We start from the raw sequence: 18,116 nt of genomic DNA on the forward strand, positions 1-18,116 counted from the left end.
TAGAAAACCTTTGGGATGTGGTGGAACGGGAGATTGGCATCATGGATGTGCAGCCGACAAATCTGCAGCAACTGTGTGATGCTATCATGTCAATATGTTTCCAGCACCTTGTTCAATCTGTGCCACCGATGATTGAGACCGTTCTGACTAACAAAATAATTTTACCACCCACAAAGCTTTGCACGTACGACAAACATTTTTGGAACGATGCAAATTAAAACAGTTTTAATCTTTTATTATTTGCCTGGGAATTGTCTTCAAAAAAGTTTTTATTAATCATTTTTAAACAATGATTCAGCAGCTACAGTATTAAAAGATATTGCACGCCCTTTTATTAACTCAAATCTCACAAAGTGCTTTTGCCTCTATAGATTTGTGTTATTGAGGATTAGAGCTCAGTTGTGCTGCCTTTGGCTTGCTGAGGGCAGATATCCGGTTGACCTGGCTTATCCTTAGATAACTGCCACTTACAGCACTAAGGCTACAACCATTGCCAAGTGTACAAGCTCATTACCCAGCATCCCCTGCTGTGATTGCTCACCAGCTTTGTTGCGTGGTATCCTGAGAAAATAATTGGTCTCATTATCAGCGGACTGAAGCAGTCGCTCTGTCTTCCTAAAATGCATAGAAATTGATACATGCTGCCACTTAATGGTCCCAACCAGCGGAAGCTGTAAAAAAAGAGAGGAAGGAAGGATGAGAAACAGATAAACAGAATCAAGTGGATTGTAGAAGAGAATAATGACTGAAAACAGAGCCAACTTTGAGGCATTCCTGTGGGAAGAAAAGTGAAAAAGGCTTTTTTTTTTAAACTCCACTTTCTATTTCTCTTTATGTTTAATAACGTTTATTCATTTTAAGAGCTTTTGAAAATCTTTCACTTGTGTTTAATGCTGAAGTGAGCAGTGAGTTGAAATCACACAGATCTCACAGCATAATTTGATCAACCCTGACCTTTTATACTGATAAGGTTTCAGCTCGGGGATTCTGGGATAATAGATAAACTTCCAGACTTGGAGTTAAACATGACTAACGGATCTCAAAGTTTGTTTTCACTGACATCAGCTATAATCCAGCTGCAACCGTCAGCTTTCTTTTCTTTGGCTCATTAACTCTTGTCAGGATTTTTTGCTGCACCAGCCAGGAGACACGAAGTAGCAATGAAACAAGTTTGGGGCATCTTTTTTTATTGTTTGCAATATATATATACATATATATATATATGTATATACATATACAATAATGATTTTCATAAAGATTGATAAGGCATAAAAATGATCAATTCAGACTTTTACCATTTTAAAGCTGATCTGAAGATGTAATCGTCCAATAAAATAAATAACTTGTTGGGAGTTATTCTCTTCCTGCCGGTGGAGAAGCAGACTGTTTTCATCTTGTTTATTCTCACTGCACTCAAGTGTCGAGGTCTGTTTTTCTCATCATTGTTGCTCGTGCATGGAAAGTTTCCAAAGCCCTCCCTTCTGATGCAAGGCATGCCTAAGTGGAATACTGCAATTGCCCCTCGTGCTGCCCTAAAACATCGTAGTTTCCGACCTATTATCTGTCAGACAGCACCAACTTGCCCCTTGAAACTCTAAGCTGGTAAAACATTATTAACTTAATTCTGCTGGAGCGTATAGGTTTATTAAACAATAAATGTACGGTCTGTTTTCATAGATAAACTTGTACAATTTCGTGTGACTTTCTTGACTGCTGTTAAAGTTCCACTCCAATCATCTTTTGATCTATTGTAAAAGTGTTCCCAGTGCTCTTTTAATTATGAATTTGCCGTTTGTAGCCAAAATGTATCCTTTTTTAGAACATAGTTTCTGCAGGGCGCCAGTAGTTGTGGGCAGGTCTATTGGCAACCTCACCTCCCTTCCCTTCCCCCATTACTGAGAGCTCTCTGTTTGCGCACTCGCCCAGTAGCTTACAGCCTCTTACACCTCCAACCTAACATAACAACAAAAAATGGCGAGCAAAGACAGAGCTAATCAGAGCCAGATGCCAGCTCAGACAAGGAAAATGAAGATGTGCTGTACATGGATCTAGTCCTTCACAAGTGGATGTATCAGAATGGAGCGGCGATGGGAGCTTGTGGACCGCACGGCGTACATTCTCCATCACAAAACCGCTATTTTTCAAATAGCATTTTTTGCCTGCTTCTGATTTACCACAGTTCGAGTAAAGAAATACGCAGAAATGCAATTTCGAGCTTGACAGACATGTTAAAATACAACATAAACTTTCCACTGGAGTGGGTTTTTGTGAGGTGAGATTAGGTGATTTCTGGCCAACAACAAGGAAATTTGCAAACAATTTGGAAGAAGTCATGATGTTTCCACACACCAAAATGTTATCCAGTCTGATATAAAAGTCCTGTGAATTCATCAGTCATTCTGACACACTTTAGGAGAACCGATTTTAGGACTGTTAGACAGTTTTGGTTCCTCATGATGAAAAAACCCCCAAAACATCATGGTCTCGCACCATTTTCACTCCCTGACATGTGAAGTGGGTATATCCCATTTCAGTTTGGAAGTTGTTCTCAGGAAACTTTAAGATTTCTCTCGTGATATTTATGGCTGTAACTTTTCAACATATGGAAATTGACTTCCTTTGATCCCTGCGCTCTTAGAAATGGTTGTCCAGTGGCCGCTGCTGTGGAAAATGATTGCTTTCGCCTGGATTGTGTGTTTGGGGGGAGAAAAGTGATGATAGGACAGATGTGAAACTAGAAATATGGGTAAAGCATCAGCAGCAAGTCGTGTGTGTGTAGCTCTGCATCCTTGGAGGAAACTCTTGACAAAAGCCTGGACTATCAGGGCCACAGTCTGAAAATCACCGCAGGTGCTTTACATGAAGGTTTCCGCATTTATGTCAGAATTTCTTTGTCTAGTATTTCCAGGCCTGACAACATTTTGCAGTATAAGTGACTTTAGATTTGTAGTTTATCAAAGTCTGTTTTTGAATCATTGAAGGTGGGTGGTAAACACATGGGGCTCGTCCTAATATTGATGGCTTCTGCTGCTGTTGGTGGTGATTCACAGAGCTTCTAACCTAGCAATGGGAGTGTAGGAGGGCTTATATAAACCTTGAGACATCCTCCGGTCTTACAAAGGAACCCTACTTCCCTTTTCTCTCAGTTAATCACTCAGGAAGGAGCTTGTTGCGTGAGTGGCTGACACATGAAGTTTAGGCTCAACATTCAAGAGATATCAACAGATAAACAGAAATTAGAAAATGTTCTAACCGTGGATAACCCCTCCCTCTTGTGCATTTCTTAAGACATTAGTTTTCAGTGCAAGAATGAAGGATTGCAAGACCTAAACTCCACACATCTTTCCGTATAAACAATAAAAAAGTTATTTCAGACTGACCGTGCTGGTTGTGAACAAGTCTTCCTTTTCCATTCCCTGATTCAAAGAAAGCCATGAAGTGCCACGTGTTGGAGTTCCTCAAATGACCACTAGAGGCCGGCGTCAAAAGGGGGAAATATCGTAGTGACTCTGGTTAAATAAATAAGTGTATGTACAGCCATGTGTCAATTGCTGTTTTTCTTTTCATGGCACCCGTGGAGGGCCACAGTGTCTGGGGGGGATGGAGTTCCCGGCTCACTTCAGGATTGATTTTCACCGTTCAGAATTCTCTGTAGAACACCAGATTATCTGTCCAAGGCATATATCTCCATAGTTGTGACCGAACCTGACGCTAATAGCTTACTGCAAAGAAGGGTTCTTTAGCCTATTAAAAAACAATTTAACTAAATTTGCTGGGATAGGTTCCAGCAACCACGTGGCCTGAAAGAGATTGCGCAAAGTGCGCTGAACCTTTTTTCTTCAATGATTTGTGATCTTCACTGGTGTCCATGGATTACATGAAATCTTTCCACCTTTATCCACCTTTGTCATGGTAGGGAGAACACGTCAATGTAAGGGTGGGGGTCATCTGGACCCTACAAGATAGCACAAGGGCTAATGTGTTGAAGGCAGGGAATGTGGTCCTGCCAAGGACTCAGACCCTGTGACTCACTAACCTGCTGCATGCAGGAAACAGTTGTGTTGATGAAGTGAAAGTTTTATTTGCTCACACTTGTGGTGACAAAATACAGTCAAGTCGCACAACCTCTTTGTGCACATGTGTACACTGTGTCAGGTTCGGTCGGTGTTTAGTTTTTTAAACCACGTTCCTTTCAAAAATAACTTTTATGCATGTTTCAGACAATTTTTTAGACATCATAAAAACTTGAATTGACTTCAAACTCACAGGGTTTCAGTGAGTAAAGATTTTATCAACCCCAAGGAAAAATGTCATCATAATGACACGGTTGCCTGTGCCGAACTAAAGTGCTGCAGCTTCAATTTGGAAGTTGTCTGTGCCTGTACCCTTGAGGGGCAACACATTCATCATATCCACCCTGGGATTCATAGGAACTAGAACTACCGGTACTTTATGGCCCCAGTTGCTGCTGTTAGACTCAACAGAGACTCAATTTCTTCCAGGAACAACACACGACCAAATCTGAATGGCTGGTTTAGGCTCCGAAAGTAGCTTAAATGTGACTTCACCGTCTAACAACACGCCCTAAGTAAATTTGAAGCATCGGGAAGACCTTGACTATTTCATTGATCCATTCATTTGACTTTCTTTTTTCTTTTTTGCAGAATTCAATTAAATCAACAACCTGGATTTTTATTTATTTATGTATTTTTTTGCAGTCACCTTCTCAAAAGCGTTTACATTTTTGACATTATTATAGTTAAAACCAATCATTTGGTTTTACCAACTCACACCTTGTCAGGTGTCTAATATGAAAGAAACTCAGCAGAACTCAAGAGAGATTGTGACCATTTGTCATCTGAGTTTGACATAAGCTCAATTCTGTTTGAGTTCTGTGCATTTCTATGTTTAAGGCACCACGTTAGTCAACCTAACTTGATAGTAACCCTTGTGCTATCTTGTGAGGTCCAGATGACCCCACTTCCAACGTTAACGTTGGGAGTGGGGTCATCTGGACCCCACAAGACCTTTTTTCTTCTTCTTCACTGGTGTGCAAGGATCACATGAAATCCTCTCCACCTTCATCCACCTTTTTCATGGTAGGGATAACACATCAATGTAAGGTAGGGGTCATCTGGACCCCTCAAGATACCACAAGGGTTAAGGCAACCTGGTATTTCTAGCTGGGATGGGCGTCTGGGATAGGAAAATTGGAGAAACTTGGTTTCCTAAATCAAACTTTTCAGCTTATAAATGTTCTTAACGTGCCTTTTTCCAATCGCACATCTGCATGATGCTTAACAGCTGTATGACAGCAGCAATGTTCACGTTCCTGTGAGGAAGAGGAGGTGTGGAAACCTGGTCACAGTTGCGAATGTAAACCTTTTCTAATCAGGCCCTCACCCAGAAACTAGGTTACTAAATAACATGTAAAAACATCTTTCAATGATGGAACACAGATCACTGGAATCCAATGCCAAAAGCATCCTATACTTTGAGCTGACACGTTTCCTCTTGGATCAAATGCAAACTTAGAGAAAAGTCCCTAAATGTCTTAAGGGAAACTCCTTTGTGGGACTCTCTGAACCATTGTCTAATTTCAGTCAACCCTTTAGACGCCCTGTGATTACAGGTCCTAAGAAAAGTAGGTTCAGTACACAGAGGCTGCTTCAGCACCCCCCTTAAAAGCTCTGGATACTCTTTTAGTATGTTAAACCAAAGCTGATGGAAAAATGAAAAATGTGCTTGATTATCCTCCGTAACGCCCCTCCTTCACCTGATTTAACCCATTCAGTCCCTGACGTACAAACTATGAAAGCCACGCATTCATCCTGTTCTAATGGGTTAGATGAACTCAAGTGTGCGTCTGCACTGTCTTGAGTGCTTAGCGGAAAATCTGGAAGACATAACACATTAAGTGCAACCTCTGCAAGCCTTTAATTAGGTTCTCCGTGCTTCATGTGTGAGATCTCTTTATCAGTGGGCCTTTTAACATGTCACAGAAAGATAAACACATATGGAAATAATAAAAACAATAACAACAGTGAGATGAACCAGCACCAAACCTGTGCCGTCTGCCATGATGGCTTGCTCTCAGGTCCAATGTCAGATTGTAATGGAACTGTGCCAGTGTTATTGTAAGTGGTTCCACGAGAGGTTTTACTACTGCAGAAGGTCAAAGTGTCGGCTGTTTAAAAAAAAAAAAGAAAAAAAAGGTCCTGTTTGAGAAGGATCAGATTTTTGTGTTGGAATTACCAATTCTTTGGGATATTTGAAGCCAGAATACTTTAAACATCTAGCTTCTAGTGTTGAAACTAGTCATAAACAAGGCATGTTGGCTTTTTCCAACAGGCCATTTACTGTAGATTTTATCACTCAAAAGAAGAATATTTCAAGTTCTTTGACAGTTCTGTTCTTGCTGCAGAAACTTTCCTAAATCGGTTGTTAACTGCTACGTTTTATTGGTTTTCTTTTCCTTCCTGCCCAGGTCCAAGGTGCATACCTCAGACACAGACAGGATCCCTGCCACATATCATCCATCGCCCCAGAAACGGCCTCCGCCCCAGCCTCCCAAAAGATCCGCCGTCACCACCAGAGGGTGCTGTGCAGGCCCAGAGTCCACCATAACTTCCACAAGTCTTTGCCTCCTGGCGGCGATGAGCAGGACGAGCAGGCGCAGTGGCCTGACCTGCACTGTTTTGACAACCAGAGGTCACAGTGGAGGGGTCACCGCTCCAGCTCCCTCTTCTCGCTCCCCAACCTGGGCTCAGCCAGCTCCCACTCCAACTGCTCCTCTCCGGGCCCTTCCTCCACACCCCACACAAAGAGCCACTCCCTCAAAAGAAGCCCCTCCCTCGTACCACCGTTCCGTCTCAACGTGGACGCTCTGGTCGGGGCAGAAGAGACAGATGTGGACACGGGGGTCAAAGTGAACCTTGGTAGCTGCGCGGATCTTTCCGTGGTGTCCGCATACATTGAGTCCAGCCAGGCTCAGACGCCTCGACCATTATCGGCCCCGCCAGAGGACATCGGACCCCCCCCTTCTCCTGTCATCCCGCACAACAAATACAAATCGGCCACACTGGGACGAATTCCTAACGGCCCATCCATCAAAAGCACTCCCCCTGCTCTGCTGGGGTTACATCCACAAAACACCAGCCTAAGCCCAAGTGCTGCTCCGTCCTCAAGTGAGATTTCCATGAACGAGTCGGACAGCTGCAGCATCGTCAGCGCGCCTGCTGATGAGCCAGCAAAGATTGAAGAAGACCAGGAATTCTACATTTGATCCCTTTTTGGAGAAGATGATGCCTTTTCGGCCAGTAGTCATGCAAGTCAGAGCTGAGACGCGTCACAGCGCCATGCTGCCCTCTAGTGACTGATAGTTAAACTGCAGGAACAAATTCATGCTTTCATTTTTTATAAACGTTGTCTTCTGTCCAGATATGCGCTTTGTAAATGTCATATACTAAAACTTTTATAGACCGATCACAAACTTGTGAGACAAAACTGTACATTTAAAAATATTTTTCTGCGCTACATAGAAGGTCATGCAACTGTAAGGTTATTTATACATTAGGTGGCTGATTGTCAAAGATTTATTAGTTACTGTAACATTTTTTGTTTTATATTCCTGCAGTATGTGGACACAAATTCAAAATTTTTTGGGCTTTTTTAAGACTTGAAGCACATAGCTTGTCAGGTATTGTTGTTTTTTTAAATCAAATATGGATTTGCATTTCCACTCTCATTCACTCTCACCTGTCTGCATATGAAATAAACATATTATGATCATAGGTGATCAAGCATGGAGGAGCAGTGGGGATACACAGGCTTTTGACGTGGCAGTAAAAAATGTCCTTTTTGTAAAGCTGGAAAATGTTTTTATACTTGTAAAAGCAGCTTTTTCTTGTTAAAAATGTGCTTGAAGATTTTGGTAAACGGAGGCTTTTTTTTCTTTTTTACTTTTAGTGCAAATAAAGCTACAGTATTGTTATCAGGCAGTTGTCATCCTGGTCTTTGTAGGACTATGGATGGAAGAGTGGATCACCACCAAGTTTGATTTGCAAACACAAATATTCACAAGTCACTTTCAGTTGAATTGAGAATTGCATATCACATTGAATTATGGGTGGAAAATAAACCTCCATAGTAATTGACCCACAATTTATCAGTCACAAAGCTTAGAGTATTTATGCTCTAAATATAAAGTTATGATTGTCAGGGTTTTGACTATTTCTTAACAAAACCACACGGGAAACAAGAGTTTTTCTTTGACTGCTGCAGAAGGAGAAGGCGTCTGTCACAGCGCAAACTGCAGCAGAGGAGTCCCGTCTTCCCAGTGCAGGGAGTCCGTTTTTATTGTTGGCAGGGGTTGATTACATGAAATGGGTCATTCAATCAGGCAGAACAGGAACATCATATCTTGTATAATCAGCACCTTGCACGTCAGTGTTTTCTCACTGAAAGACAGAACTGAGACACAATCACATTAGAGTCATAACAACGTGTGAGCAAATGTTAACTCCACAAACTCCATCGATGATTTACAACAGCTTATAAAGCAACCATTTACTGTCACAAAATGTTATTAATATACTTTATAAAATACCAATGGGTCACAATAGAACACACTTCCTGTTTTTGCAGTCCCGAAAGCAAAACAGTCTCAAGTCTTATTTCTGTTACTAAAATGAAGGATGAGGCTCCTTTGACTATAGCTTGATCAGGATCTGGCATGTGGTTTAATTGTTACATTCTTGGCTATAAATACATATAAATGTCCAGATTCTATTCTAGAATTTAGGAGAAACTAAACGTTGCAGTTCCACCACATAACACTAGAGGCAGGATTCAGAATAGATCAATTTTCTATTGCCTCTTACAGTATATCATGTAAAAAGTCAAACTTCACACGTAATAAACGTATGTGCGTTTTATCTGCAGTTTTTTTTTTAGATTTTTATTATTTTACTCAAAAACCCTAGGAGTGTTTAGTAGCAAGTAAAGTAAACCAAACAGAGCTTCTAACTTGACTGTGTCCCTGATTGTTGAAATAGGAAGACCAGACACAGGCTAAGTTTTTTGTTGTGTAGAATTTAATTTTGTGACAGAGAGATTTTTCTTTCCTTTTTTTCTTCTTCTTTTTTCCTGCAATCTAGCTCTGGCAATAAGCTAAAACATTCAACATTTAAAACCCTTGTGCTATCTTAGATGACCCCACCCTTACATTGACGTGTTCTCCCTACCATGACAAAGGTGGATAAAAAAAAAAAAAACATAAATCCTGCCTACTTAGTGTCCATTTGCAGGCATTCATAGCTACAACTCCTCCCCCAGACCTTGTGGTTAAGCTGGTGTTCTTCTCTCAATCGAAGTTGACGACAAAAAACAGATTAACCCTTGTGCTATCCTAGGCACTTTAACATTGGGAGTTGGGTCATCTAGACCCACTAGACAGTGCGCTGAACCTTTTTTCTTCAATGATTTGTGATCTTCACTGGTGTCCATGGATTACATGAAATCTTTCCACCTTTATCCACCTTTGTCATGGTAGGGAGAACACGTCAATGTAAGGGTGGGGTCATCTGGACCCCACAAGATAGCACAAGGGGTATGAAAAAATTAGCTGAAACCCTAAACTACATATTTCCTCAAAATAAACCCCACATAAAATACAGGATCCAGTTTGATTTGTTGTTGATCTTTCAGTGGTCACAGCGAACGTCCACTGATGGTGGTTTGGCAAAAATCTTTACGCCTGATGCCCTTCCTGACCCAGACCTCCGTTTTATCTGGGCTGGGGACCGGCACAGGGAGACCCCCTTGTGGCTACATGGTAGGGCAGCAGTGCAAAGGGTTTTGCCCACAGACCCACACTGGATGAAGTTCATTGCTCCCGCTGGGAAACGAATCCTGATTTCCTAAGCACTAGTCCTATACATGCAACCAACTGAGCCATCCGGACCACACAAGATTATTTCAATTCAGCACAATACTGCCCTCCTGCATTAAACTGTTTTCCTTAAAATGCATGTGGTGTTTCCTCATTTGCAAATCACTTTTTTTCTTCTACAAAGTGGAAAAAAAGGAGAGACAAAAGAAACACATGGAGGGGGATCGAGGCTGCTTTACCTATCAACATAAATGATCAATTTAGTTTAAAAAGAATACAACCCAAAAGTTAACTTTTACAAAAAAAAACAACTATGTACAATATCCTACCCATTTTGACCACATTTTTATAAAACTGTCTACTGTATAATTGAATTGAGAATGAAAGTTTTTCCATCATGTAAATGTTGTAATAGTGACCCACTCTTCTACTGTTCCTGTTTGTACCATCATGTTGTAACAGCATTTTTACTGGCTGCCACCAGAGTTGTTTATCCATGTTGTGAACTCCATCAAAAGTCCTATTACATTATTGTAGAGCACGTCTTTTGTCCCAGAAAGTCAAGCTCCAGAAAACGGTGAGCGGTTTGAATGCTTAAACAGGTGTGAGGGGGTCTGTGTGCAGTGCAGGCAGTTTGAGGGGGAATCCCACGATACCGCCCTTTGGTTGTCATGGCAAATTGCTCTGATGTCACCGTTGACCAATGAGCACAGAGAGTGGTGCTGCCTGCACACCCCACACCACCAAGTCTGGAAAACGCATCAGGATCTTGGACTCAATCTGTTCAAATGTTTTTTGACATTTTCGGGCAAACTCAAACTACATGCAATATATATATCTTTTTGAAGAACAGTTTGGCTGAAAGACTTTTTCAGCGTAGATTTAGAATGAAAAAAATGAAAAAAAAAACTCCAGCAGCAGCACTGGGGTAGTATTTGGAAACGCTGAAAAACTGACATATATTTATTTAATAAGCAAACCACTGGAATGCGTTCTGACTCTTCCTGATCCCATACATTTAATGCACCACTGCCGGTGCAATATCCTGTTTACCCAAAGCGGGGCTCCAAACCCAAAGACAAGATCAGCGTCACATTCAACGGAAATAAACTATTTAAACAGCAGACATCACTGAATTAATGCATTTGTTCTAAAAGTGCCTTTTGTGGGATTATTTTACTGCAAAATCCTATTTCTTTTAACCCTTGTTATCCTAGGCACTTTATATTGGGAGTTGGGTCATCTAGACCCACTAGACAGTGCGCTGAACCTTTTTTCTTCAATGATTTGTGATCTTCACTGGTGTCCATGGATTACATGAAATCTTTCCACCTTTGTCATGGTAGGGAGAACACGCCAATGCAAGGGTGGGGTCATCTAAGATAGCACAAGGGTTAAATGTGTGTGAGTGTGAGTGTGTGTGGTTGTTGCCCTGCGATGGACTCCCAAATGATCTACCCAGTGTTTACCTGGCAGCAGCTGAGTAACTTTCCACATCCTTGTGGCCCTGTAAAGAAATAAGGAGGAAAAGAAAATGTATTACGCCTGTATGTAATTAATTGATTTCCAAAAACGTTTATTATGACATAAATGAGGAGGGTCACAGACAGTACCATATAACCATTTTAAGACTCAGGATCTAACTTTGGTCTAATGAAGCCTCCCGTTGTTGTGTTTTTGGAAGGCTGATTGTAAAAAAGGCTTGATTTTAGTTCCTGATATTCCCACGAAAGGGTTTAGACAAGCAGTTCTGCTTTTCATGCCATGTTCCTGAAATAAACATGATATGGGAGGCAGCAGAAAGAAAGAAACAGTCATGAAATGATTACATTTGAGCACTTGAATTTTTTTTTTTTGAGGTTTTGCGTTTACTAACACAAGGATTTAAAAGTCAAAAGCACATCAGCTCAAACCAGGGAAGAATGATGTGATGATTCTCATTCTTTCAGATCACAGGATTCTCTTCTGCAGAGAAACTGGACTTTAAAGGCAAGGAATCTTTCATGTTTGTCTTCTTTTTAATTGCATTTGGTCCCTTTGATCACACTGCAAAAACTGAACGTAAAGAAAATAAAAAAGAATAAGAATGTGTCTATTTTTTTTCAAGAAAAATAATCTTATTAAGATTTTTTTATCATAGCAAAATAACCTTATTATGATTTTTCAGCCATGAAGACCCTTAAATACACATGTGCCAGTGTCCGTTGTGTGGCAAAAAATCCATATTCGGAGTCTTCCCTGCTGTCTGTTGTTCCATCTCTATCTTTAGTTTTTTTTTTACTTGGGAAATTCCTCTTTTTAAATAACACGAATCTAAATGAAGCCATATTTGAAAAAAAAAGACACAAAGGTGGAAATTGAAAAACTTCACAAATCTGAACCAAATGTTATTCATTTGTTGGAAACATTTGAAACTTTATCAGTGCCCCGTTATTCAATGTCAGTGTTCTCCTCTTTCTTGGGTTCTGAATAGGAAGCATTTTTCCTCATGGTCCTCGGGAGTCATGCTTCCGTCCCTGTGAGGTGAAGCCTGCGTGGGACACGTCCCCTCACGTCGCCCCTCTCCCAGTGCCAGTGCTAGTGGCTTTAATCGTCTGTGGCGTACCTGGCAGATTATTCTGGCGCCACAGGCTCTGTTGCTGCCTGGCCCGGCCCTGCACACCAGCAATCCCGCTAATCCTTTGTCACCTCAAGCACCCAGGTTCGTATTGCTGAAGGGAAGTAGAGCACTGGGGGGGGGGGGGGGGGGGGGGGGGGGGGGGGGCAGCATGAATCTGCATCCTTTACATATATGTTGCATTTTCTTGGTAAAATTGAAACTGTCATGCCTTTCTTGCTCTTTCTGTGCATGCCACGTTAATGTTCATTTGTTTTGTAGTTGTTATTCAATATTATGCTTAAATTTGCTTTATGATGGAAAGTGCAGAAAGATTTGAATGGAGATCCAGGGAAAAAAAACAAAGTTGCGGACAAATATGGTTGTGCAGGACTCTTATTGACAGGTTCGCAAATTTACAAGTTAAAGCTTAGTGTAGCTATACTTTTCAACAGCATGCATGGATTACTAAGCAGATTCTTTAAAAAGAATAGGAACAATGTTGTCTGCATGTATTCTTATTTGCACATTTTTGTCTGTCTTAGGCTAAGTTTTATATGCACTGCTTTGCACTAAATGTGCGTTGTTTCAAAGAATGAACTTTAAAATTTATATTAGAATGGTTTTTCTTATGATTTAACAATCAAAATGTTTTTTGACAGAAAGAAAAGTAATCTATAAGAAAAGTTTTTTTAAATGACAAACAGTTCATACACCATCACTAAAAACATCATCTTAACCCTTGTGCTGGCACTTTAACATTGGGAGTTGGGTCATCTAGACCCACTAGACAGTGCTCTGAACCTTTTTTCTTCAATTATTTGTGATCTTCACTGGTGTCCATGGATTACATGAAATCTTTCCACCTTTATCCACCTTTGTCATGGTAGGGAGAACACGTCAATGCAAGGGTGGGGTCATCTAAGATAGCACAAGGGTTAAAACTGACATAGTTTTAACTCAATAGAATAGAATAGAATAGAATAGAATAGAATAGAATAGAATAGAATAGAATAGAATAGAATAGAAGCTTGGGGTACTTCCAGGACTGCATCACCTCTATGATGTTAAATATGATCTGAATTAAAATGATTTAAAAAATGTTTTAAATATTTTGAGGTGTTTAGATGTTTTCTGTCCACTTGTTATTTTGGTTTAGCAGGTTTAGACAAAGCTCCTTATTAGTTGACTACAAACTGATTTTTTTAATCAAATAAAAAAGATCTGAGGATCTCTATTCATATCTGGTCCTGCTTTTACAGCCTCACATATTACTCCTGGATCGCAGAACCTCAAATAATGAAGCTAAATATGCTAAGTATGTTTTGTCCTTTGGAAATGATTTGGCTAATGGACAAAACAGGGCTAATGACTAGTTTACCACTATTCTGTAGCCTCAGTAACAACTGCTCTTATGGCTATGGACTTTGTCCAGACAAGAAAGGGGCAAACCTGTACAGGGCACCCAGGTGGCCCGCATCAAACGGACGCTTGGTGAGCCTGCACAGCAGAGTGTAAATGTTCATAGACATTTGTTCTACGGGTGACAGTCGCAATGAACACTTATCCAACATGCAAGAGTAAGCAAGGGTTAGGTAGGCGAGATGCAGACAACAGATACTGTATGTACACTGATAGGAGGTTTGAATCCGAGGCTTCCAGTATGTTCGTCAGAAAGACAGAGCTCTGACCTCTTCCTTGACCTCTCAGTAGCGGCATACTTCCCTGCAGATTTTCCAAGGATCAGAAATGAAAGTCTTTCTTTTTTAATTCACAAATGTGAACCTTGACATTATGTGCTTCCAAAGGCCTCACAAAGAAAGCCGTCCGTCATTGTTGCTCCTTTCCAATGATTGTCTTTGGTCAGTAACCGTGACTTTTCATCTCTCGTAACAAAGTCTTTAAAATTCCAAATTCCTGCCTTTGGAGTTTGAGCTGTGGGTTTTAAAGAATGTGGCAACTCCGTTTAATGAAGCAAAGCTACGGCTTCTCTCATTAGTCAAGTCCAGTAATGGCTGGAATCCGCCAAAAGACAAAGAAGCCAAATACCTTATGGCTACCAATCATGCTTCCCAGCATGGGAAAAATACCCACACTTTATTTTGCTGACTGTCACGGCCCCAATTAAGAGGGGACAGTGCGGAGGAAATCATTCCACAGCAGATTTCAGGTTAAAGTACGGGCATGTCATGATCAATACTGGGCGGAAAAAGTGACAAAAAAAGCTGCCAATGCGGAATAAAAATCAAACAGCTGCTCAGAAACAACGTCAATAACCAATCACTACCCAAATCAGGCTAACATCCTTATAGTGTTGGACGTCTGCATGACTTTTTTTTAGTAGGCTGCTAGAAGTTGAAGCTGGGGTAACGATGGTGCTCTGGGGTTCTGTCCTCTTTTCTCATCTACTTCTACCCTTCCTCTCTTCTCTATTCCTTATCATTATTCATCATTTAGTTCTCCATGCCTCTGTTTGGTGCAGTGCGATTCATGTACTGTCCATCTTTCCCTCTCCCCTCCTGGGGAGTGGGAGTGCTTCCCGATTCCAGTTGGCTCATCCGTGCTCCTGTACCTGGCCGTGTACCTCATCTCTGCTCCTGCTTCTACACCTGGCTGTGGATCCTGTCTCAGGCTCAACTCGCGCCCCCGACTGTCCCCCCAACTCCAACTGGATGAAGCTCGTCTGCTGGACTTTAAATATGTAGTTGTAGAGTTAGATAAGTTAATTCTTCTCTATGAGTTCTGGTAAATCGCCTGTCCGTACTGGGGGAGGATCCCTCCTTCACATGGGCACCCCTGGGGTTTCTTTGTTTTTTCCGGAATCTGTTTTTTTTTTTGGAGTTTTTCCTTACCGCAAAGGAGGGTCTAGTTTGGCTTAGTCAGTTTGTTAGTTCATTTTAGTATTTTCCTATTGAATTCTATGTATTCATAATCCTTTTGATTTTATGTTTGACTTTTTCAATAACCGATACGAAGCCCATCGAGACGACTGTTGTTGTGAATTTGGGCTTTACAAATAAAATTGAATTGAATTGAATTGACTAACTTCAATACAATCAACAGTGTTGCTTCCTTGGGTCCTAGCTTTAAGCATTAACATGTCCATCATAATTTTGCTTGAGTAACCCTTGTGCTATCCTAGGCACTTTAACAATGGGAGTTGGGTCATCTAGACCCACTAGACAGTGCGTGGAACCTTTTTTCTTCAATTATTTGTGATCTTCACTGGTGTCCATGGATTACATGAAATCTTTCCACCTTTATCCACCTTTGTCATGGTAGGGAGAACACGTCAATGCAAGGGTGGGGTCATCTAAGATAGCACAAGGGTTAAGATGCAGGTTGTTGTTTTTTGCCGTTGGTTTGGTTTTGGATTAGCATTACAAAATCTAAATTTCCAACCGCTAAAGAGCTAAGTGAGTGGCATCATAGGCTTTTCAGTTATTGTTTCATTTAATACGTTTTTATTTTGGTTGCTTCAGTAGGTCTGAGTGTGTATTGTGTTTAATTTCCTGGATGTATGTGTGATGTATTGATTTTACTGTTGTAGCCTATTGAATTTACTAATGATGGTTTGTCTCTGCTCTGTATTCCCACCAGCAAAGGATGTTCCCTCTGGAAAAATACAGTAAATTTGATTTGATTTAATCTGCCGCCTATCATCTTATTCTTTGTAATGACACATTTGAAGTCTGAGAAGAGGGACCAGTGTGTTAAAGAACAGAATGACATTCTGTATGATGCATTGTGCACTTCTTTATCTAATTGAAATCCAACTCCAGGCATCCTTTGATCTATTCTCAGTACTCTTTTAAATATAATTATGCCGTTGTCAAGACATAGCATCATATTATGGTTTGTCTTGGGTTGATTTTTTTTTGGGCTTTTTTAGCTCTGAAAATATCACCATCTTAGCCAAATAATAAAAAAAAAGCACCAGACTCTCCAGATTACCAAGTTCTGAAGTTACAGTTTTCTTGTCCAAAGCCCTCATTTTGAGCAAAAATCTTCCTTAAATTTAAGTGATACAATAAGAAGCATAACTGTTGGCCTTCAGTACAACAGTAGCTATCAAATGTAACCAAATAAGTCAAAATTCTTTTCCAACCAAACTGAACTTCTTTTTGATTTATCTTATATCATTAGACACCGGACAAGCCTCACTTTGCTAACAGGCAGCCTTACAATGAATTCAGTTGCTTTTGTTTGAAGAAGAACCCTGAAATACAGGGATACCTTCATTGAATACTGAACAAAGTTTGTGTTCCTCTAAATGCCTTATTGCACTGATATTTGGCCCTATATTTTAAATTAAAGCCAAAACTAATAACATTTATTATTTGCATCTTGTGAACTTCATGTACAGATAATAGCTGTGTTTAACCAACCCTTCATGTACAATATTTTATGTTTTTGACTGCTATTATTAAACATGTGGAAAAGCCCTTACAATGTTACATATATTTATAATACTTCCCTTGATGGTTTTTTTTCCCACCAGTGTGCACAACCGTGGCAGTGTTTCCTACCGCCGGTTGGGAATAACATGCTGAAGCAGCAAAATGGAGAGGGAATCCTCATTCCACAGGATGAAACCAATTAGAGGTGATGTAGACGTTTGATGCTCAGAGAAAAAGTGGCTTTTGATCGTCATAACAAAAGACTCGTAATCTGTAAAATTGAAGAAGAAAAAACTCAACAGTCAAAGCGACAGTTCTACAGAACTAAAATGAACATTGAAAGGACACGGATTACTAGTAAATATCCAAATATAATTTGCTTGTTGTCCTGGAATGGGGTCCTGTGATAACAAAATATCCTTTACACCCTGTTAAAAGTTCTTAAAAAGTCATCATTTACAAGGTTTAAGCTAATCATTTGCTGATCATGTGCAGTAAATTTTGTTTTTTTATATTAGATGTTCTGGACTGGAGTTCCATGATCCACTTATGTGTCAATGACACTGTTACCCATCTGCTTTCAACTTACTTCCTAGTGAGAAACACACTAAACTACTGGGGCATACCTTCTTTATTTTGGCTATCTGCTAACTCTTCTTATTTCTCCTGTTGGTCTGTTTTGGTCAGGAGAATCTACAGGTCTCCTATAATTTCCAGAAACCCTTTTTTATTTTTATTTAAAATGATTAAAATGAAAATGTTAAAATGATTAAATATCTGAGCTGAATCTGTGTCTGCCATACACTGCTTCGGGTCAGGATGTCTCTCTGTCAGCTGAATTCATTAAACCCGGTTCCAGCAAACCATGATACTCCCCCCTCCATGTTTGACACTTGATGCCCAAAACCCATCTTCTCATCATGAAATGCTTCGTTTGTATCAATTTTCAAGTTTAAATGATTTTAATGTTTGTTCAATCTCACTTTCTTTACCTTTTAGGACTTACTTTTGTTTTAACTTGAATCTCTTTGTTACGTTTAAGCATTAACATGCTCTTGTACTATTTTTCTCAGGACGGAGGACCTGCATTTAAGAATTTAAGATTAAAACTGTATGTCTGTATTTAAGCTGTGGTGAATCAGGAGCTCGTTTAAAAAAACTCCGAGCTGTGAAATGACATTAAGTGAAATGGGTAAAGTCTCCTTGTTCCGCTGCATTCTCATGCATC

General features: G+C 40.3%; 1 protein-coding gene across 3 annotated transcripts in view; it reads left to right on the forward strand.

Moving 5' to 3' along the window:
• Nucleotides 1-8,000, forward strand: part of fam124a (family with sequence similarity 124 member A) — a 40,329-nt gene extending 32,329 nt beyond the window's left edge. For all 3 annotated transcript variants that reach the window (XM_011489266.4, XM_078939725.1, XM_011489265.4), the window contains one exon: nucleotides 6,488-8,000. In XM_011489266.4, coding sequence (XP_011487568.1) covers nucleotides 6,488-7,285 — 798 coding nt within the window. In that variant the 3' untranslated portion in view covers nucleotides 7,286-8,000. The remainder of the gene's footprint in view (nucleotides 1-6,487) is intronic.
• The last annotated feature ends 10,116 nt before the right edge of the window (nucleotides 8,001-18,116 follow it).

The sequence above is a fragment of the Oryzias latipes genome, chromosome 21 (genome assembly GCF_053564925.1).
Source record: "Oryzias latipes strain Hd-rR chromosome 21, Olatipes_Hd-rR_3.1".
NCBI lineage: Eukaryota > Metazoa > Chordata > Actinopteri > Beloniformes > Adrianichthyidae > Oryzias > Oryzias latipes.